Source organism: Mesoplodon bidens (assembly GCF_964165515.1).
Source record: "Mesoplodon bidens genome assembly, chromosome: 12".
Classification (NCBI taxonomy): Eukaryota; Metazoa; Chordata; class Mammalia; order Artiodactyla; family Ziphiidae; genus Mesoplodon; species Mesoplodon bidens.
The window spans coordinates 85,675,479-85,695,913 of record NC_138168.1 but is presented as its reverse complement, the minus strand read 5'-3'; the positions used below and the strand labels follow the sequence as shown (position 1 = coordinate 85,695,913).

At 43.8% G+C, this 20,435-nt stretch overlaps 1 protein-coding gene across 1 annotated transcript; it reads left to right on the top strand.

The window, feature by feature from the left end:
* Positions 1 to 10,996: 10,996 nt before the first annotated feature.
* TAGAP (T cell activation RhoGTPase activating protein) lies at positions 10,997 to 19,763 on the top strand. The gene is made up of 9 exons (XM_081250725.1): positions 10,997 to 11,251; positions 11,339 to 11,392; positions 11,706 to 11,772; positions 13,041 to 13,207; positions 13,897 to 14,058; positions 14,538 to 14,647; positions 16,032 to 16,227; positions 16,812 to 16,926; positions 17,600 to 19,763. Exons 1-9 carry the CDS (start codon positions 11,153 to 11,155, stop codon positions 18,868 to 18,870), a joined length of 2,241 nt encoding a protein of 746 aa, XP_081106851.1. The 5' UTR covers positions 10,997 to 11,152; the 3' UTR covers positions 18,871 to 19,763.
* The last annotated feature ends 672 nt before the right edge of the window (positions 19,764 to 20,435 follow it).

Sequence of the window (20,435 nt, the reverse complement as noted above, 5' to 3'; positions counted from 1 at the left end):
GTGGCCACTCATCCCCTGGGAGGCTAGACTGGCTTCCCACACTGTCATCTCAGGGCTGCATGCAAGAGAGCAAAGGTGGAAGCTTCTGGGCACCTGGAGGCCCAGGCTCCAGAACTGACATGACATCCCTTTTGCTACATCCTACTGGTCAAAGCAAGTCATGAACCAGCCCAGCTTCCAGGAGTGGGGAAGTAGATTCCATCACTTAATGGGAGCAGCTGCAAAGAATTTGTGGCCACATTTAATCAACCACAAAATTGCAGTGGATCCCAAGTCACCCCAACTCTGCCACTCTGTGAGCAAAGAGGGTGAGTCAGGAAAGTGGTTCTCCTGAGCTGGTGTTCTTCTGAGGAGGGAAACTGAGACCCGGCCTCCTGCCCTGCCTGGGAATGCACCTGCTGCTTCTAAGCTTCTTCAGGGCCTACGGTTGCAGAGAAGGATCCAGCTGCAGAATTAAAAGATCAGTTTACTTGGAAAGCTGTTGCTGAAATCTCTGGTCCTCAAGTTTGGTTGCATATTGCAATTCTCTGTAGAGTTTTTAAAAATGCTGATGTCTGGATCCCACCTTCAGAAATGACAATTTCACTGGTATAAGAAGTGGCCTTGGTACTGGGGATTTTTAAAAGCTCTCCAGGGGATTCTAATGTGCAGCTAAGTGTGCAAAGGACTGCTGTTTAAACTTGAAACTGCTTTATCTCATTTGGCAAGAAAGATTCAACTAACATTTATTCTGTCTACCTGGTCATTTGTGATGTGTAAGTGAAAGGACAATGTTATACACACACACACTCTCTCTCTCTCTCTCTCTCTCTCTCTCTCTCTCTCTCTCTCTCTCTCATGGCATGTTCTGGTAGCAATAGTAAAGGAAGCTTGCCTTCAACCTTTTACGGATTTGCAGAAGGCCGTTTTGTAGACAGCTGAGCTCTCCTAATGGGGAATAGATGCCCTGTGGGCAAACAGCCAACTCCAAGGTTCAGAACAGGCTAGTGCAACTTGCGGTCCATTTGGTTTCCTTAACCCAGGGCCACTGGAAATGAGCCACCAACAGGTGATTACCACATTTATTTGAAAAAAATAAAATAAAATTAGCAAAGCTTCTGTTTCGTTAGATCTTGGGACTCGAAGTGAATCAAGCAGTATGTGTCTTATCTCTCTGACTGCCTATTAAAGGTTCTTGGGATCATTCTGGACACGGAAGTTTGCACAGTTCCTTTGGAGTAGCCCCCACATTTTTATCTGCAGAAACAGCACTGAGCGTAGCAGCCAGGAGCAGAGATACATTCAAATATCTGATAAAAGCAGAAGTGTCACTCCTGACTGGGGAAGCTGTCATTTTACTCATTCTTACAAATGAACATTTGTGAACTTCCTTTTGGGCCCCCAGGGCTGTCTCAGGGTGTCGGAATGAATTTCTCCATTGTAACGGCCTGCAGGCTCATTTCAGGGGCAAGACAATGCATGAAAGCCAACAAATTGCTAGAATTGTGGAAAAACCCAGTGATTATAAAAATGTCATTACATAGACCGTCCCAATGCCCAGGAAGCAGGAGTAAATGCATTTACTTTTTACTTTTTCATGATACTTCACCAGTAGGCTTTCCAAGTGTGGTCCCCAGACCAGCTGCCTCAGCATTGCCTGGGACTTGGGAGGAAGGCAAGGTTCTAGGCCTCTCCCCAGACATGCTGAATCAGAATCTCTGGGGGCGAGGCCCACAATCCGGGTTTTAATGAGCTCTCCAGGGGATGCTGATGACTGCTCAAGTTTGAGCACCACTATATGGCAAATTTGAAAAACTGGTTGCCCTTTGAGATTTACTGAACTTTTCACAAAGGATACATCTCAGAGAAATGGCATTTGGGCTCAGTTTCACAGTCAACATATGTAAAATTTAGGGAAGATACAAGAATTTTTTAAAAATATGTCACCTGGTTACTAGCATTCTGTATGATGTTTTATGGCCCGAAGGCAGGAGGCAAAACCTTGTGGTTCTTTTTTCTGTAGGAAGAGCTCAGGAGTCGTGGGCTACAAAGACCAGAGCAGGGGCCTGGTCCCATCCACTCACCTCCGGAAGGGGAGGGCTGAGCAATTATGAATATCAACTGTGTATACAGGTGACCAAACGTTCTCCCATGGCCTGGTGTAAATTTGTTCTCATTCTCTCGGTCCATTTTCTCATCCCCCTTTCTCTAAGGGAAGTTTATCAGCTTCACCAGAATCCTCATGGATTCACCTTGACCCCTCTGTCCAAAGACTCTTCATATCAAAAATCACAGAAACTCTACACGATACCCCGGGATATAAATCAGAACCAGCGTGGACTAGAGAGACAGCATCAAAAAGGCTCCTGTTACTGAGAAAAAATGGCACTCAACCAGTCCCAACCACTAAGGCATAAGGAACGTCATGAAAGGTGGTTGGTAGCTGAATCTGAAAATGAGAAGACCACGCCACCCACCGAGCACAGACCCCTAAGCACTGACAAGCTCGTTCAGGCCAGGTTGGAGTCGGATGGAGAACCCCTGCCTCTTCACCCGGTGGGAGCTGCGTGGATGCTGACCACACTGCCCCACTTACAGCCACACCACCCTGAACGCCCAGCCCTGGGAGCTGACACGGTCCTCAGAGGCCATTTCCAGGAGACGTTCTCAGGAGACACCAAATAAGACACAGTATCTGAGAAAGGGACCACACGCATTCAAAATGACAAATACTTTTCTTTTTAAAAATTTAAACAGGAGGTAAAAGCCCTGGATAATTTTTTTTCACATGACAAATGAAGAAAGCATTAAGTTAAAAAAAATTAAACTAGAGTAAATATCTCTTTAAAAGGCATTTTGGAACCATGGGCTAACTAAACATTTTTCCATAGTTACCACGTTTTTGGTTCAGATTTTTTTTAACAAATGCCTCACATGAATTTTGTAGACTGCTAACAAAGAACCTCAATTTTCATAATTTTCTGTTTTTCTTCAAAAAAATCTGCTGAATTATGCCATAGTTAAGTGACGCCCAGGGTGGATGGCATACCCTTTCTGACATTGTGTTTTCTTTGTGCAATTTTGGGGCCAAAATGCCATCAGAAAGGAAGGATCCTTTAGTTCTTAAAGTGATATATGAAGTAAGTTGGGGCGTTGCCTTGCCTATGACATGGTGGTAGCTATATTATCAGCAATTCACAGATTCTAATCTCCTAATATCAGGATATTTTATTTCTAATTCTTTATCGTGGTCTCGATAAGTGGGGAAGGCAGTTTAAAAAGAACATTTTCTCCTAGCCTTTCTTATTTTTCGAGCCAGCTTTCTGAGAACACAGAGTTCTTCAAATAGTATTTTATGCTGAGGCTATTTTGTATTCCAATACAAAGATTAATTATCACAGAGATCTGAGAGGCAAATTTAAAATACATGTATCCACCACAAAAACGCAGGCATCTGTGGGTACAGCGAATAATCCTGCAAGACACAATGACACTTGCAATATTTAGGGACACTGGTCCCAGCAAACCTCAGGGATGTTCAGGTAACCCTCGTGCAGTAGCATGAGTTAAAATTTGGCTGGAGGGCAGCCCTTTTCCTGCCAGGAAAACAAATGGCCTTAAAGGACGTGGACTGGATGCCCTCCACACCAGACCGAGTCGCCACCTGCCCTCTGCCCCGAGCGCCCTCCGCGAGCCCCCGGCTGGGAGGCGCTGGGACGCATCTCCTCCAGTCCCATCCCACGCGCCCACAGACTTGCCTGGAAGTTTCTTAGAGAAGAGGCAGGCAAGGAGTTTTCCTGCTAATTCACTACAACCACATTCATCAAATAAAAGGAATTTAGCAGAGCCCTGTGCCCCGCCGATTCGTGAATCCCATGCCCTCATTTAAAGGTGAGAACTGAGCCCAGTCTGGCTGGACAGCAGCGAGTTCGCAGCAGAGAGAGGCCGAGCCTTGGGCCACAGTTGACTCCACTGGGCCTGGGCCTTGATTCTAAGCCCTGGTGTCCCGGTCCCCTCAGCCACACGGGATGAAACATTGTAGGATTTCCTCCTCCGGGAGAAGTGAGCCTGCGACGGGTGGAGGGTGCGAGGTGATGGGACACTCGTGTGCGCCCTCCAAGTTCATGGCAGAGTCAGCGTCCGGGTGCTGAGCCTTGCTGTCTCAGGCCTAGCCAGGTGAGGCCTCCTTCCCTCGGGCACAACCAGAAAGTCCATGGGCCTAAAGCTAATGCACTACTGTCAACATGAGCCTGCGGATCACAGTGGCCAGGCTTGCTGGGAGAGGGGGTCCTCAAAGTCCGTGGCATATCCCCCATGGGCATCACTGTCCCATCACGACAGAGAGAAGCTCCTTCTCAACAGAGCAAAGACAAAGAGGCTAATACACATTTCAACACCAATAAACATACAGTGAGAGTCAAATGCTTTCATTTAATAACAGAATTTTATTGTGGAAAATAATGGAAGGATAGTAAATGCCTACTCTGTACAATGCACCCTGCAGGGCACTTGTAAGGACCAAAGGTGAAGATTGTTCCCTGCTTTCTGGAGGCACAGGGTGAACTGCTGCTGCAGAATAAGGGAAGGGAGCTTGATTCGCTCTGCAAGGGCCTGTGGGACGCAGCTTAGAGGACATGGGACTTGAGCTGGGCTCGGAGGGGGGGAAGGGGATGACTCTACAGGGCGGATGCGGTGACCAGCCTTCCAGGGAGGGACGCAGCTTAGAGGACATGGGACTTGAGCTGGGCTCGGAGTGGGGGAAGGGGATGACTCTACAGGGCGGATGCGGTGACCAGCCTTCTAGGGAGGGACGCACAGGCCTGGAGGTGCAGGGGTGCGCTTTTAGGGAGTGACAACAGACTCTGTAGCTAACACATGACAAGTCATAATCAGAAAAGGGGCTAGGTTCTTTTTAAATTTTTTTATTTGCTACTTGAAAAACTTTCTAGAAGATCAGTGTATCCATCAATCATTAGGTAGCCAGGTACTGTTGTGATGTAAAAGTCCTCGAGGAAACTGTGACCTCTTTGGGAAAATAGTCCTCTATGCAAGAAGTAATTGATATCACTCTAATGGAGAAACTTGGGGCTCTGGGTCACTGAGCGGACCAAGGCAGAGAAAGGAAGACGGAGCCTGGAATGGAAGGACTGGTTCTCAACTGGGTGTTCCCATAGCGAGATGGGTAAGACTGCACAGCCCATCTGGAAAACACAGGGTGAATGACTCAGAAGTCTTGGTCACAACTGTCAGGACTGGAGTAGTAAGAGCTTTCGTGAAGGGGTATCCTGAGTCAGCCTGGAGATGCAGGAAGAAACCTAAGTGCTCTCGGTAACACCACGAAAATGCACACTCAGCATAGAAATCACAGACCCCGTCCCAGATTTTATTGTCTTTAGACACTCGCCACAGTAAAAACGAAGCCAGTTCTTGGGAGAAAAATCTGTTGTGACCAGGAGCTAAGTAATAAACGTCCTAACGTGAGAATCACCTTTATGAGTGTGTGTTTTTCTTCAACCTGACCGCCTGTCTTGTCTATTTCTGCTTGCTAGCAAAAGCCATTTAAGTTTCTTTCCATGTTCTGAAAACTCTTTTCCTGCAGGGTAAGAACTTGCTTTTCAAGAGAAATTATGAGGGAAGACTATGGAGAGAGTGAAACTGACCTTTCCTTTTTTGTTTGTTTGTTTTTCGATATGGCTGCTTCCAAATTTCACACTGTATTCACAAATGTTCTACTACTGTAGAAACTGCAGAGGAACTGCAGCAGTCAAACTTACTCTGAGAGTTTCAGAATCAGTGGTGCAGGACCTGTCCTCTATGACTCTATTTCCACAGTGGGAACCATGTGCCGAGCAGGGCAGCACTGATGGTGGACAAGGTGGGCGTCTCCTTGGCCAGCCACCGGGACCAGCTGCTGATGGTGGCTTCACATCAGTTACAAAACTTACCTGTTATTTAGATGACGACTCTTAGACTCTCCCAGGGATGTCAAAAATGGTACTTCCCTCTTGGTTCTCCCATCAATGGTCCGGTCTATAAGAAGAGCCAAAAGATATTACTGCTTTGAAAAATGAGGGGCTCTAACTTAACTCTTTTCTGTTGGCTTACTTACTACTAACTTCAGTAAAGTAGTGTGTGGTAGGCAGACGGAAGAATTATAGCTAATCTCTCTGTGTAACAGTTTCTGCGGGTCACTGAATCTTTGGTGCTATGTATTTTGTAAAGATGATGTAAATTGTATTTGACTGATTATTTTTAATGAAACTGACAGAAGGAAATTTTGGAGTTTCAGGACAATGTCCTAAATCTGACTCTGTCTGCTTGGTAAGAACTCCCCATAGGGATCCACCTGGACTCCTCTGGTCTAAATTGGTATACAAGGTCTAGACCTCTTGTTTCCATTTATAAATGAATCACTTGAAGGATTATCCTTAAGAGAAATCGTGGAAAGAGCACTGGACTTGGTGTCAAAAGACTAGGTTCAACGGAGTGACGCTGGGTAAATGAACTGACATGGAGCCCCAGATGACTCAGCCATAAGACAGGGAGAGTGACGTACTCAGTATGGTTCTAAAAATGATGTGAAATGAGGTATTTGGATATGGCTAGGACAATAGAGGGCATGTAGTAGTGTTAAATAAGTGTCTCACTACCCCTTTCTTTCGCCTTGACATCTTAGAATGCAGAGCTGATGATGGATGCCGACAAAGGATGTTACCTACTGAGAAGTGTCTTCGTCTGTTTGTTTTGGGGTGGGAGGCATGGGGGCTGCAGGGGTTGAATAGAAGAAGCTGGAAGGCTATCTCCCAGGATAGAATGGGATTTAAAACAGGAAAGGCTTTCAAGACAGGCTTCACTCTGACATAGCCAGGAGCCTTCTGCTGAATTAGGGAATGGCTCACTCAGCAGTTGGAATGCTCTCAGAAAGAGAGGACTTCGAGAACAATCTCAAAGAGACAATTTGGTGAAGGGTGCTGCAGAGATAAAAGCATCAGGATATGGACAGGACGTTAAACTAGTTGCTCACTTAAAACCCATTCAGCCCTGAAATTCAATGTCAGTAAATATCCATGTCTAGTCCCATAATTCAGTCTCAAAAAAAGAAGAGGAAAAAGAAGGAGGAGGAGGAAAGGAAGAAAATAGACCAGATGAGAGGGAATTTTTTATTCAATATAACTTATAGCATTTGCATTTTTATCATTTCTTCCTTTTAAAAAGTCCAAAGTTATCACCACGTAATTAACAAACACATTATTCCACTTTTCAAAAGAGCTGTTACTGAAACATGTAATGAACATGTTTATATAAAAGTCTATTTCTGGGCTTCCCTGGTGGCGCAATGGTTGAGGGTCCACCTGCCGATGCGGGAGGCGCGGGTTCGTGCCCCGGTCCAGGAAGATCCCACGTGCCGTGGAGCGGCTGGGCCCGTGAGCCATGGCCGCTGAGCCTGCGCATCCGGAGCCTGTGCTCCGCGGCGGGAGAGGCCACAACAGTGAGAGGCCCGTGTACCGCAAGAAAAAAAAAAAAGTCTATTTCTTATTGTATTTCATAATAAATTTAAAGACATGATCCTCTACATAAAAAAATATATGTAATCCCCAGCAACAATCAAATTTCACTTAAACCTTCACAATGTTGTAAATGACGTATCCGAAGGGAAACAGCACTCTTCTTATGTCCTACTTCCTCATTTTTCCCCATGGCCATATGTCGATGGCTGAGTTTATAGTTTATATATAGAAGGACATTTGTGTCCCTAGGACAACCGAGAAGAAATGTAGTCAAGTGACCACCATAAAGGACACGAGACTCAGAAGTAGAGGAAAGGGGGTGAAGACTGCTTGGGGCAGCTGCCAGCACAGAGCCATCATGAAAAACATGGAAAATCACAGTAGATGTAACCGAGCAGGAAAGAATCCTTTCTTCACTCTAAGACTTGTTGAAACTCTTAATAAACAATATGTAGTGTGGGGTGATGGACTGTCAGGCAACACACCTTGGCAATGATTTTCACTGAAAATGGCCATGGCTATAAATAGGGTGAAGATAATAGGCAAATAAGACACGAATGTGGAATTTTCTCACATGCAAAGATATGATGTAGATCAGCAGTTCTCAAACATTTTTGGTCTCAGGAACCCTTTACAAAATTATTGACAACTCGAAAGCACTTTAATTTACATAACTTATATCCACCCATATGTATCGTAGGAGAAATTAAAACTGAGAAACATTTAAAACACAAGAAAATGCAAGTTTGCATTCCCATAGCTATCAAAACATCCCACACCATGTGGTCTCTAGAAAACTCCACTATATACTCTTGAGAGAATGGAGTCAAAAAGGCAAATAGCATCTCAGTATTGTTACAAAATAGTTTGACCTCGTGGACCCTCCTGAAAGGGTTCCAGGGATCACTAAAGGCACTTTGAGAAGTGCTGGTATATGAGCGTTTGAGTTTCCTCAAGAACCCCCCGGCTTGGACTCGTCAGAAGACGCAAAACGGAGGGCCTATGATTTCCCCATCTCTCACTAGAGCAACATACTCTTAAAAAAAGGTTTTTAACATTTTATATATCAGGATTCTAGATTCATCCTCCTTTGAATATAGAATCCCATGACAAAAAGAAACTTTTTAAATCACTGTGGAATGTGTATTGTGGGGTATAGGGCATAACATAAGAAGCCCTAAGGATTAGAAAACAATATGGTCTTCATTTTTAAAAAGAGGGAAATATGTCAGTTGAGGATGGATGCTTTAGTTGTGAGAGCCACGCAGACATTACATTTCTTAGAAGAACCAAAGAAAGTATCCAATGAAAAAGTTCATAAAATACATATTAGCAAAGAATATGTATTATAGTAATAGCCTATTGTGAATATTTCATAAGTAAATGCATTTATACAGAAATTATTTATTGAGTAGCTTCCATGTGTCTGACTCTAGGACAGGACAGCATAAATGCCCTTTTTCATAATAATAATGAAAATCAGTGAATTCATCTCAGAGGTTTGTAAGAGGGAGGGTGAAAGGGCAATAACATCTACAGATGTGGTGGGGTGCTGCGTGAACTCTGGCAGTTTTAAGAGAGGGAGCCTCTGGCTGGAAGCCTGGACACTGGTTCTGTCCTGAGGTCACCCGCCGAGACTCCGAGTTACCGGGCAAATTTTAACAGCTCTGTGCTTCAGTTTCCCAAAATATGCCTAATCATGACCTCCTTTCAGTATAAAGACAATAGCGCTATCAGTATAAAAAGAGGTTTAGAATTACAGGTGCTAATAATGAATTAAGTCAAGGTACTTGTAAACTTTTTGTTGAAGAATAGCATACATACAGAAATGTATACCTAAGACTAGCAGCACCTGGACCAAGAGATGCACCATGACAAAGCCCCTCTCTGATCCCTCAGAACCACTATCCAGCCCTAGGGAAACGCTATTCTGGCTTCTAATAGCACAGATTACTTTTGCTGTTTGGGGGCTTTGCATGCAAGATGCAATCTTTTGTGTCTGGCCTCTTTCGCTCAACATTATTTTGTGAGACCCAACCCTATTGTTGAATGTAGCTATACACTATTCATTCTTAGGGCTCTGTAAGACTCCACTGTGTGAATGTGTCACAATTTATGTCTCCATTCTATTGTCAAGGAACTTGAGTCATTTCATATACAGCCTTAAGCCATAGAAAAGACCACCCTTCTCTCTTATCCAGAAGGCAGGATCCACAGATAAAATTCACCATCTCCTTTCTACTTTCGAATGGTCTGACCAAAGGAATTTTTTGTGTACCTCCCATGACAGAATTAATCTAATCTGACTATGACCTAAGTATTGAGTTAGGGAAAGAAGAGGTTAATATGTTGACAGCCTGCTCTGGTGGACGCTTTCTAATTCCAGACCTGACTTTGGATGGTGACTATTTTTCAAAAGAGGCAGCGTGTCTTGGCTTTCTTAGAGGGACAACATCCCGCACCTATAGGGTGCTTATCAACGTACAGTGACTGGTGAACAGAGGAGATGGTGTGTGGGAGGGGAGACAGCACCCAAACAGGATACGAAAAAAAGGGCACCTGAAATGACCACTTTAGAAAATACAATGATGTTTACGTACGGAATAACACCATTTCTTATTCATACATCCCACCTGTGACATTAATCAGAGCCTTCACCTATGGCCGTATGTCATCTTTTCCACTCTTAGTAGTTTAAAGATGTCTTGCTTTGAAGTGGAAGAAGAAGAAGAAAAAAAAGAACCAGAGCTGCCCTAAAAGGAATGAGGAAGTGAGAGCTCCCCAGCGTCTGGCTGACTCTGTCCCGGTGACAGCCCGTGATGCTCTTTCCGGTCTCAGTAATATTCTGAATTTCCACCTGCCCGCCCCCTCTCCCTTATAACACAGGACATGTGAAGTTAGAGCAGTTCAGTCTCCTCACTGACGGTGGATTAGCTGGAGCAGAGTGTCATGCTGTTTCTCCCGTTTTCCACAGTTCACGGGAGGTAAAAGAAGTCTGGGTGGAGGCCCTCCGAGGGTAAGTACCATAAATTAACACGACAAGACAGTAAGCTGCCTAGCGGGTCACTGGGCTTTAAGATCTTATCCAACAGAAAACAGCAACACCGTGGAATATGCAACAAATAGTGTTATAAAGAATAAACACAGAAAGCTTTGCTTTAACGTGAAGCCTGCACTTTTGGGGTATAGGAATTCTGTACACGTTATCTTTGTTTTATGTCTGCTATAAGTAGCATCCTGGGAATACGTTTTGGCCTTTTCCGGTTAGATGAGAAAATCTGTGCAAAGCACTTAATACAGTGCCCTGACACACAGTGAGCTCTCCAAGTAAGAGTTAGTTGTTATTGTAATTGTTAGTCAGGTTATCTCCTGATGGGAACGTAATAAATGAATAACAAAGTTTGGCATGATGAAGATATCAGGTTTAAAACATTTAGAAATAAGTGTGTTCAGATGTTGTGTTTAATAGCATAAGACATCTGGTAACATATAACTGACTTTATTTTTTTTTTAACATCTTTATTGGAGGATAATTGCTTTACAATGGGGTATAACTGACTTTAAATGAAAACTTTTCTAGCCAGTAGTTTCAAACTTTGTGTTTAATCAGAGTGGCACTGAAACTGGCCAATGCATTACACGTACCCCTCCTAACTTCTTGCCATATGATTTCTCTTATACAGAGCCAAGGCCACACAGGAGCAAAGCTCATCACTGGACAGTCGGTCCAAACTCTAATGAAGTTGACAAGCAGCTGCCATGCTGTACGCGCCCTTCTTACATTTATTCATTCATGCTTTCTCATGGCAAGAGTCAAAGAGGTTTACCTAATTTAGTGTTTTCTCTTTTAGTCAAAAACACTAAATGCCAGTAATATGGAGACATTAATTGAATGTCGATCAGAGGTAAGAAAGCAATGCTTAAAACTTTTTATCTGCACTGTGAGATGGAAAACTTTATTTTAATTGAATATCATTTGTATTGTTTAGTTATCAGGATAGAAAATCAACATAATAAGTGTAGTAAGTTAAAGACTAATATTAACTGAGATTTTCTATCATGATAAGTAGGACATTAACATTGATTCTGGAAGATAGAAAAAATTAACGGACTCTGGACTAGTTTTTGATATGAATAAAATGTTGAATGTATTTTGTGGGGAAAGACTGGGCAGATTTCTTCAGTCATTATTTTAAACTAAAATAAATCTATTTTTAGGGTGGCATCAAGGAACATCCTCTGCTGGCATCATGTGAGGGCGAAGACGGTCTTTGCCAGCTAATTGGTGAGTTTTGAAAACATACTGATCTTTTATGTAGAGGTTCTTCGTTTGCCAAACCACAGTCCTTTACTAAGAATTTTTTTTCAAAGTGTTCTTTGAAAGACCACAGAACATTAACACTTGCCTGGCAGGAAGGCTCCAGCTCACTGGAGAGCGAGCGCTCTGATAGAAAAGACCTTCCCTAAGCCAACCCCCCAGCTCTCCAGAGGGGCTTTAATGGAGTTACAGATCTCCTGGCATTTATGTTTTGACAATGAAAGTGTGCATATATGTGAAAAATACACAGTTGCCTGTACCATTTTCGCCCTCCTCTAACGGAGAATGATTCTAGGAGCACATGAAGCAATTGTTACTCATCTCAAATCCCCAAGAACCCACCGTTCACTCAGTTTTTTCCACAATTCATTGCATTATAAAGTAACCCGGACCCAGTTCTCCTGAACTATGAGGACAAGCCAGTTCTCTATCCATCCTCCTCCACTTGATGGTATAAAAAGTAGAGAAACATATGCCAATGCATTTAGAATATGTAGCTTTTAAAATCAGAAAAAAAAAATGAGGAGAAAACAGAGAAAGAAGGAGACTTGTTAGACGTTACACCCATTGCACACGTCTTCAGGATTTTGCAAGGATAAAATATCTTGGTAAGGTCTAGGTTCAAACCTTCCGGCAGCAATTTGTGCCCGCCCTTCCCTAAAGCATCCACTGGGAAAACCCTGCCGGTGACTGTAGACAGATTGCATGGTGTAGCTCCCTCTAGTGGTGGGTGTTAGCATGGCCACAGAGGTTTGTTTAATGGCCCGCCGCCCAGTGTAGAGCCTTCAAAATGGTCTTGAGCAAGCCACTTCCTCTTCCTGTAAGTTTCATTTTCTTCACTAGTCAAAGGAAGAAATTAAAATAATCTATTTCACATCAGAAATATCCACCGTGGTTATTAAGGTCAGTATGTTAAGATGGTTGTTTATGATCTGCTTAGTTAGGTTTTGCTCATTTTCTGTAGCAAACAGCTGGTAAAGTGTAAAAAACAGGAAAGGTGGAGTCTTTGAGGAACCTTGGTGTTGCTGTTTAGGGGCTGGCTGCCCTGGTAACAATGTGGTTGTTTTTCAGGTTGATTTTTCTAGATTAAGATTCACACCCTTTGCTTTCTCGGTTTTTCAATATTATTTGTCCCACACGGCAAACCATAGATGACAATATCTGTTGTCTTATCTGGATCCTTGCTTATCAATATTTTAATCTAATTTCTCTTTGTTTTGTTTTCTTGGCTGTAGAAATTAAGAAGAGAAAGAAGGTGTTGAACTGGCTCTTCCTCATGAAAAGGCTTTCTTCTTCATCAGATTTTTCTGGGGCTTCAGAGCCAGAATTGAAGTCATCCCTGTTTGATCAGCCCTTGTCAGCTATCTGCAGTGACAATGACACACTCCCCAGACCCATTCAGGTAGGTTCACATTCACGCGTGAACCTACTTCAGTTTTCTGCCAGCTGTGAAAAGTCCTCGGGAAATCTGAACGGCATTCTCATGCTAAACTTGTTGGGGCCAATCTTTAGGGTTTTTTCCAAGTTTGGAAATGGTGTTCCCACTTAGGAATGCAGTCAGGAGACCACCTGGCTGCTTGCATTCTAGAAATTAGTTGTATTTGCCACTGAGCTCAGGTTGATGGTCCCTCCATCCTTCTGACTTCATGGAGAGAAGAATGCTGAAAATGTGTAGCTTCTGAGAAATCAAGAGACAGAGATTTATAGAGTTTATGATCAGAAATCCAGTGTTTATATGGAATGACTTGAAAGGAGAGAGGCCTGAAATAGTTTTAGAATGTGCAAATTCCAGCTTTCACAATTTACCTCCTCTTAGAAAAATGGCAGGGCCGAGGGAGACAGTTCATAGCAACCAGACTGAAAGGCAAAACTGGCATTAATAGTCTCTTGTTAAGACTGTCTTAGTATCCTGGAGAACTAACTTTTATGGAGAGGATGTTTCATAACAGGTAAAGTTAGCTACTGTTCATGTCCACTATTTTAATTCTTTTTCTCCTACCAAAACATAGATTTTTCCTGTGTTAGTAGCAAGCGAAGTGTGTCTTCAAACCAAAGGTAACCACTTCCTATTTCTATACCCCTTTCCTTTAGGATATTCTCACTATACTATGCCTTAAAGGCCCTTCCACTGAAGGAATATTCAGGAAAGCAGCCAATGAGAAAGCCCGTAAAGAGCTCAAGGAAGAGCTCAACTCCGGAGGCGTGGTGGATCTGAAAAGTCTCCCCGTGCACCTCTTGGCGGTGGTCTTTAAGGTGAGTTCACAGCATTGGTGCCAAATGACCTGCTGATGGGCTCTCACACATTGACGCTCAGGAAATAAGATATGGGCTCTTTACCCTACAAAGCAAAGGAAACTGATCTTAGAGTTTAATTTTTTTAGGTAAGCCTTTATTTATTTGTATAAGCATCTCTGTTTCTGCGATCCCAGATTCGAACAGAAAGTGATGCATTAAACTCCCCCCAAATTTCTCTGAGGAAAAGCACTTGGATTGTCCCATGGCCGAGTCCATTCCCCTAAGTCTGGTGGCCCCTTGGATGATGGCCTTACTGCGCCTGTTGTTAGGAAGCTGCTGAGAGACAAGTCAGGTGAGAGATTTCTCCAGGCTAATGAACGCAGGAAGGAAAGGGCGCAGCCTATGTAGGGGATGAGCAGAGTCCCTGAGATTCGACAAATAAGGTGAAATGAGGGCAGCACGTTGTGTAACATGAACGGTCCGCTCCCACCCTCCAGGACTTCCTCAGAAGTATCCCACTGAAGCTCCTGTCCTGCGACCTGTTTGAGGAGTGGATGGGCGCCCTGGAGAAGCAGAGTGAGGAGGACAGGATCGAGGCCCTGAAGCAGTAAGTTGCCAGCCTTGTCCCCGGAGGCCAGGCCCGCACGGTCTCCATCCTCTGATTCTTCACATAACTATCAGAGTGGTTTACGTAAATTGCAATGTTTAGGGAGTTCGAGTGCAATTGTTCATCCACTCCCAGAATACAAATCTAGAGGTACCCCGGAAATTTTTAAAAAGTAGTTTTAGCCAAATGAAAGGAAGCACCTCTTCAAAAGATAGAAAGCGGACTTCAGTACTCACAAATCCCAAGAGGTGGGGAGTCTAAAAATATAAGTAGTTCAAGAAGGTATGGAACAAACTCACAGATGAAAGCCTCAAAGCAGGGTAACCGGCCAGGTGTAGGAATCTGGGGTCTCCTTAACCTGCACACTGATGTCGTGCAAAGCAACTATTCTCCCCCAAAACATCCCTTAAAGCATAGTAAACAATCTGGAAGGGGTTGTTTGTTCATAAAATTCCATAGCATATTTCATATTCTTATAATTAACCAAAATGAAAACTATATAAAAACAAATTCCAACCACCGCAAAAACAATTCCATATATAAATGGAAGTGTGACCTGTTAGAGACTAGAAAATCTTAAACACTAACGTTAAAATAACAGCGCTTTTGCCAAATCCTATGAAAGTCTGTCTATATATTATGATTGTCTCACATGGCTAAATATTGTCAATGAAATATTTATTGAATTGAAGACATTAGTGTGTCTGTCCCTACGATTATCACAATAAGTTTCTGCTTACAGACACAGAGCTCTTTCATACGAATATCTTCTTATGAGAAATGAACGATCCTTGAAGCTTTACAATTCTGATTTATTAGTCGTAGTGCCGATGGTGCCATTTAAATGTCGCTGTCGCGATTTTTATGAACACGCTCTTATAAACTGATTTAATCTCCATAAAGATTCTTCAGAATGGTATACAAATGTGTCGTCTTCATTTGATGAGCACAGTTTTAAAAAAGGCAAATGCCTGTATTCTTTAAAAAAAAATAGTCCTGCAGTGTTAGAAGCAGAAAGACATTCTACGTGGCTAAACGGTTCCTCCACAAAATGATTTTCAAAATGTATTAAACTCTGTATTTTACTGCAGGAGTTAATATTTCGTAACTTAAGATCTATTTAAAGAATAAAGGGCCATGTTATTGGTGTCCTGATCATAAAGGCCAGTTTTTTAGGGCTTCAGGATCTTGTGGTTAACTGATTCATTCCGTGTCAGTTGCCACTGGAAGTGTCTGAATGAATGTTTCACAGTGTCTCTTGTGAAAATGAACCTTCCTCATTTTAAATGAAGTCTGGGTTAGGCAGAAACTTTCAACTTGCCACCCTCAAGCTAGACAGGCCATGAGCCTCCCCTAAAACAAGCCTTCCCGAACTCCGTTCCAGGGTTGCAGAGAAGCTCCCGCAGCCCAACCACCTGCTGCTCAAGCACCTGGTCTCCGTGCTCCACGTCATCAGCAAGAACTCTGAGGTCAACAGGATGGATGCCAGCAATCTCGCCATCTGCATCGGGCCCAATGTGCTGAGCCCGGAGAATGAGCAAAACCTGTCATTCGAAGCCCGGAGAGACCTGAATGATAAGGTTTGTTTCTGTCTATTTCTGAGAAACTCATTGTCTGTTTGCAAAAGCCAAGCAATAAAATGCCCGTGAATTTCTCTGACTCAGTCAAGATCACGGTGAGAACACGAAAGGCAAATGCTTTGGTCATAGTTCCATTCTCTTGGGTGTGTACATTGGATGAAACGGAGTAAAGTTAGGCCTGCGTCCTCTATCATCCTACGAGACAGAGGACAATCAATACCCATCTTTACATGACTGTGTCCCAGGACGGAAAGGCCCTTTCACTTTGCTCTCTTCCGTGCATCACACTCTGTAAGTTCAGCTACCAACTTGGGAAACTCCTTACATGGAAAGTGTTCTTACTTTAATGTAATAGATTGTTTTTAATTCACAAATTAAAAATGCATGTCTCAAAAATAATTTTCATATAGGTGATTGTTACCAATTTTCCGGATGCTCCTTTCAGACACATAAAGATTTCTCATGACCATTTTGGCAACCTCCCTAACTGCTGACCCCCGCTATGTCCCCATTCTTAACCACCCTTCCTTTAAAAATAAATAAAGATCTCGTTAAGCTGACAACCTGTTAACTTTTCCTCACAGGTTAAGACACTGGTGGAATTCCTCATCGATAACTGCTTTGAAATATTTGGGGAGAACATGCCAGGGCATTCCAGAATTGCTTCTGATGACTCCCTGGAACACACTGACAGTTCAGGTGCGGAAGGGGCTCTCAACTGATTCTGACTCTGGGGTCAAGTTCATGGCCAGCTACCAGTCCAGACCAGTCATGTAAAGCATCCCTGGTATCTGAAGCAGAAGTTACCTTCACACATCACCAAATCAGAGTAGACTCCAGTCTGTAGGGAAGTCATTAAACACGGAAACTTCTCTCTCGAGTTTTCCTGCACTGTCTCCTCGGGCTGCAGACACTCATTCAGCTTCAGCCTGGAACTTTCCCCTTCCTCTTCTAAATCATGAAGAACTGCTCATTTTACTAAGTCACTTGTAGCTAGAGAGCTGGCGTAAGAAACTTCTGTTTCCACACAGTGGAATATGGGTCTGTTCAAATGGGGATGGAGCCAGTCCAAAGAGCCATCAAAGGATCAGTTTTCAATTTAAGATCAATAAAGTTTCAGTGGAATGCTGTTTTCTCTCCTTTCTCATTTCCTCCCTCTCTCGCTTCATTTTCCTACTTATCTTCTCCACCTCAAAATAGTAGATATGGAAAGAAATAGAATTTTAATGTGGCCAGTTTCTTTCATGCCAAGCCTCAAATTAGCATCACCAAATTCCCTGGCGCCAGACTTGAAATAAGTAGGTGAACGGTACTTAGGTTTATTTCTAAACGTAACTGAAGAAAAGCTCAACTGTCCCTTAACTTCCCCCAGACGTGTCGACCCTGCAGAACGACTCGGCCTATGACAGCAACGACCCCGACCCCGACGCGGAGCCCAGCGCTGTGGGGTCCCTGAGCAGGTGGCCCCCAGGGTCCTCGGACCCGGCTGCCGGCCTGGAGCCCAGAGGCCCGCTGCACCCTTGGGAGCCTGTCCTCAGCAGTGCGCCCAGACTGAAAGGCTCCCGCGGGCAACCAGACAGGAGGTACTCGGACCCCAGCACAGCAGCATCGTCGCAGGAGTGCCTTGAGGGCAGGAAAGCAAACCCGAAACTCACGCGAAGTGAAGATGACTTCACCGCGGCCCAGGCGGCCCCTCGTTTTGCAAGTGAGGAAGCTGAGGACCCGTTTCCAGAGGAGGTGTTTACTGCAGCGGAAGGCAAAACCCAGGGGCCGCGAGATGCGAGGGTGCGGAGCCCGGCTCAGGGTTTGGTGTCAGCGTGCACACTGGCCCCCAAAGCCGGCTCCAGTGGCTCCCTGGATGTGCTCTCCGACAGCTCAGCCCTGGCTTCTCCTTCCAGTCCCAAAAGAAACTTCTTCACCAGACATCAGTCTTTCACAAAGACTGAGAAAAGTAAGCCCGACAGAGAAATAAAAAAACACTCCATGTCATTCTCCTTTGCCTCTCACCAAAAAGTGTTAACCAAAACCCGCAGCTCTGCTGTGGCTGTGAAATCCAAGGGCTGCGCCAGAGACCAAGTAAAGAAAAGTCTTAAAAAAGAAAGCCAGCTTGCCGGCCGAATCGTCCAAGAAAACTTGCCTGACACCCACGGCCAAGCAGCTGTGGACTTTACCTCGGGGGCCCACTCCCTCTTGGTGGAGAACGCGTTCCAGCCGGTGGATCAGAGGAGCCCTGGCGGCCCCCCCTCCTACGAGGAGGCCATTCGGCACCAGGCCTTGGAGCTTGCCACCTACGGGAGCCAAACAGTTGGCAGCGTGAGGGCCAGGATGCTGAGCCTGGACGCCCGGCTACCGCCGCCTCTCCCTGTCCACCACGGAGGGGACTCAAGAAATACATGCAGTCAGGAGTCACTGGACGGGCCCCGACTGTGGCTCAGGACTGAGAGCTGGAAGCGGAGCAGGACTGCCTGTGCTTCTATAGACATGACCGGACAGGTGACTGTTGCCAGGAGGCCTGAGCTGCCTCGGCCGAGAACTGTGTCTGAATCTCAACAGAAGAACCAGCAGGCCCTCCTGGCCCGGCGGTGTAGTCAGCCCGTCTTTGATGCTGATCAGTTCCGATTCGCTAAGGAATCCTACATCTAGGAGGTGGACCCGTCACCCAGACACAGCGCGTGGCACCTCTGTACACACAAGGCTGTGTAAAGAGCTGCTCTTAGACTGTTTTCCAAAAAGTCGTGAATAAGCTCCTTTGGAAAGTTGTGTAGATACCTTCTCAGAGAGGACAGCTACCCAGCTCCTCAACGGCACTCAGGCAGTGTCTGCGCCCCTGCATTTGTGCAACATGTAGCAAATGTATAAAATGCATTCTAGACAAGGTGCTGGGTGCAAAGAGGTCTACGTCGATACGTGTATATATTTGTTTGTGAACTTGCGCTAAACTGCATGGCTGTTCTCTGCCTCCTGGGGCATTTTTCTAGTGGTTAGGGTTTAAAAATAATCTTTTCTTTTTTTATGTTGCCTCAAACAGTGTGCCAATTTTCATATTTTCTACAAACTCCATTTAGGGGAAAATGTTTAAGTCTCTGTTAGAAGTTTCCTCTAGTAAGCAGCTTTGTGATAACTAGTCACCATAGTAAGATGAAAGAAACAGCGAGGAATAGAGTTGTCACTGTTTGGAGTTATCAAAGGCACTGCAAGCTCCAGTAAAAGAAAAAGTTGTTAAAATGTATGAAAAATACTTCAATATGTCCTCTAATCATCTAATTTTCAATTTAGGTAAGTTAGTGAAAATGCATTACATTATGCATCATTAACTGATTTCTAGCACTTTGAGTTTCTTTGTAGTTCAATGGTGTCTTCTTCAATAGTGTGGAGGGAATTACTTTATATGCATTGGCGGGCATATGTAAAACTTCAGTATAATCTCACTACAATAAATTGCCTTCCTTATTTCAAAGTAAAAATGTTCATTCTTTACTGATATGTTGCCTCTTCTCCCTCAGTTCATAGAAACCCACCAAGAAAATCATTCACACATTGGTTCATTCAACAAGCATTTACTGAATATATATTCATTATCCTAGACTGACAGGCAGGGCAAGATGTGGAGCTCATGTTTAAGAAAAAGAGACAATCCCTGTTCTCCAGAAATTTGCAAAACCCTCTTTAAGCCAAGTTTTTGACAAACGGTCACTCAGAGGCCAGAAAATTTAGTATACAAATATAATATTTCCTGGTTTTAGTGAATTAAAGTTTTCAGCACTTTTAAAAACCTTATTTTTACGATGCTCAGTTTTCTTGATTGTTAGCAAACATAGTGGTAAAATGTCATATATTAGAACTTTCATGCTCAATGATTAAGATATCCTGGAGATACTGGATTTGATTTTCCTTACTCTATCAATTTCTTTCATAAAACACTGCATGTTTTTGATTTGTTAAAGAAGTATTTTTGTGTTGGCTAGCTACCAGATGCTGAAGACCTAGTCTTTTGAGAAGTGATTTATTAGCAATGTGGTATAAAGTTTAAAATGTTCTAACCCAGATTGCTCAAGGCATCATGTTCAGACCCATTAATATCATTTAAATACTTTATTAAGCACCACGGATAAGACATAAATTTCAAGGGGCAGACACTCCCCCTCTGCCCACTGACTTAAGAAAAGCGATCCTTTTCCAGAATTGTGATAGTTACCGTCTTTAGCACC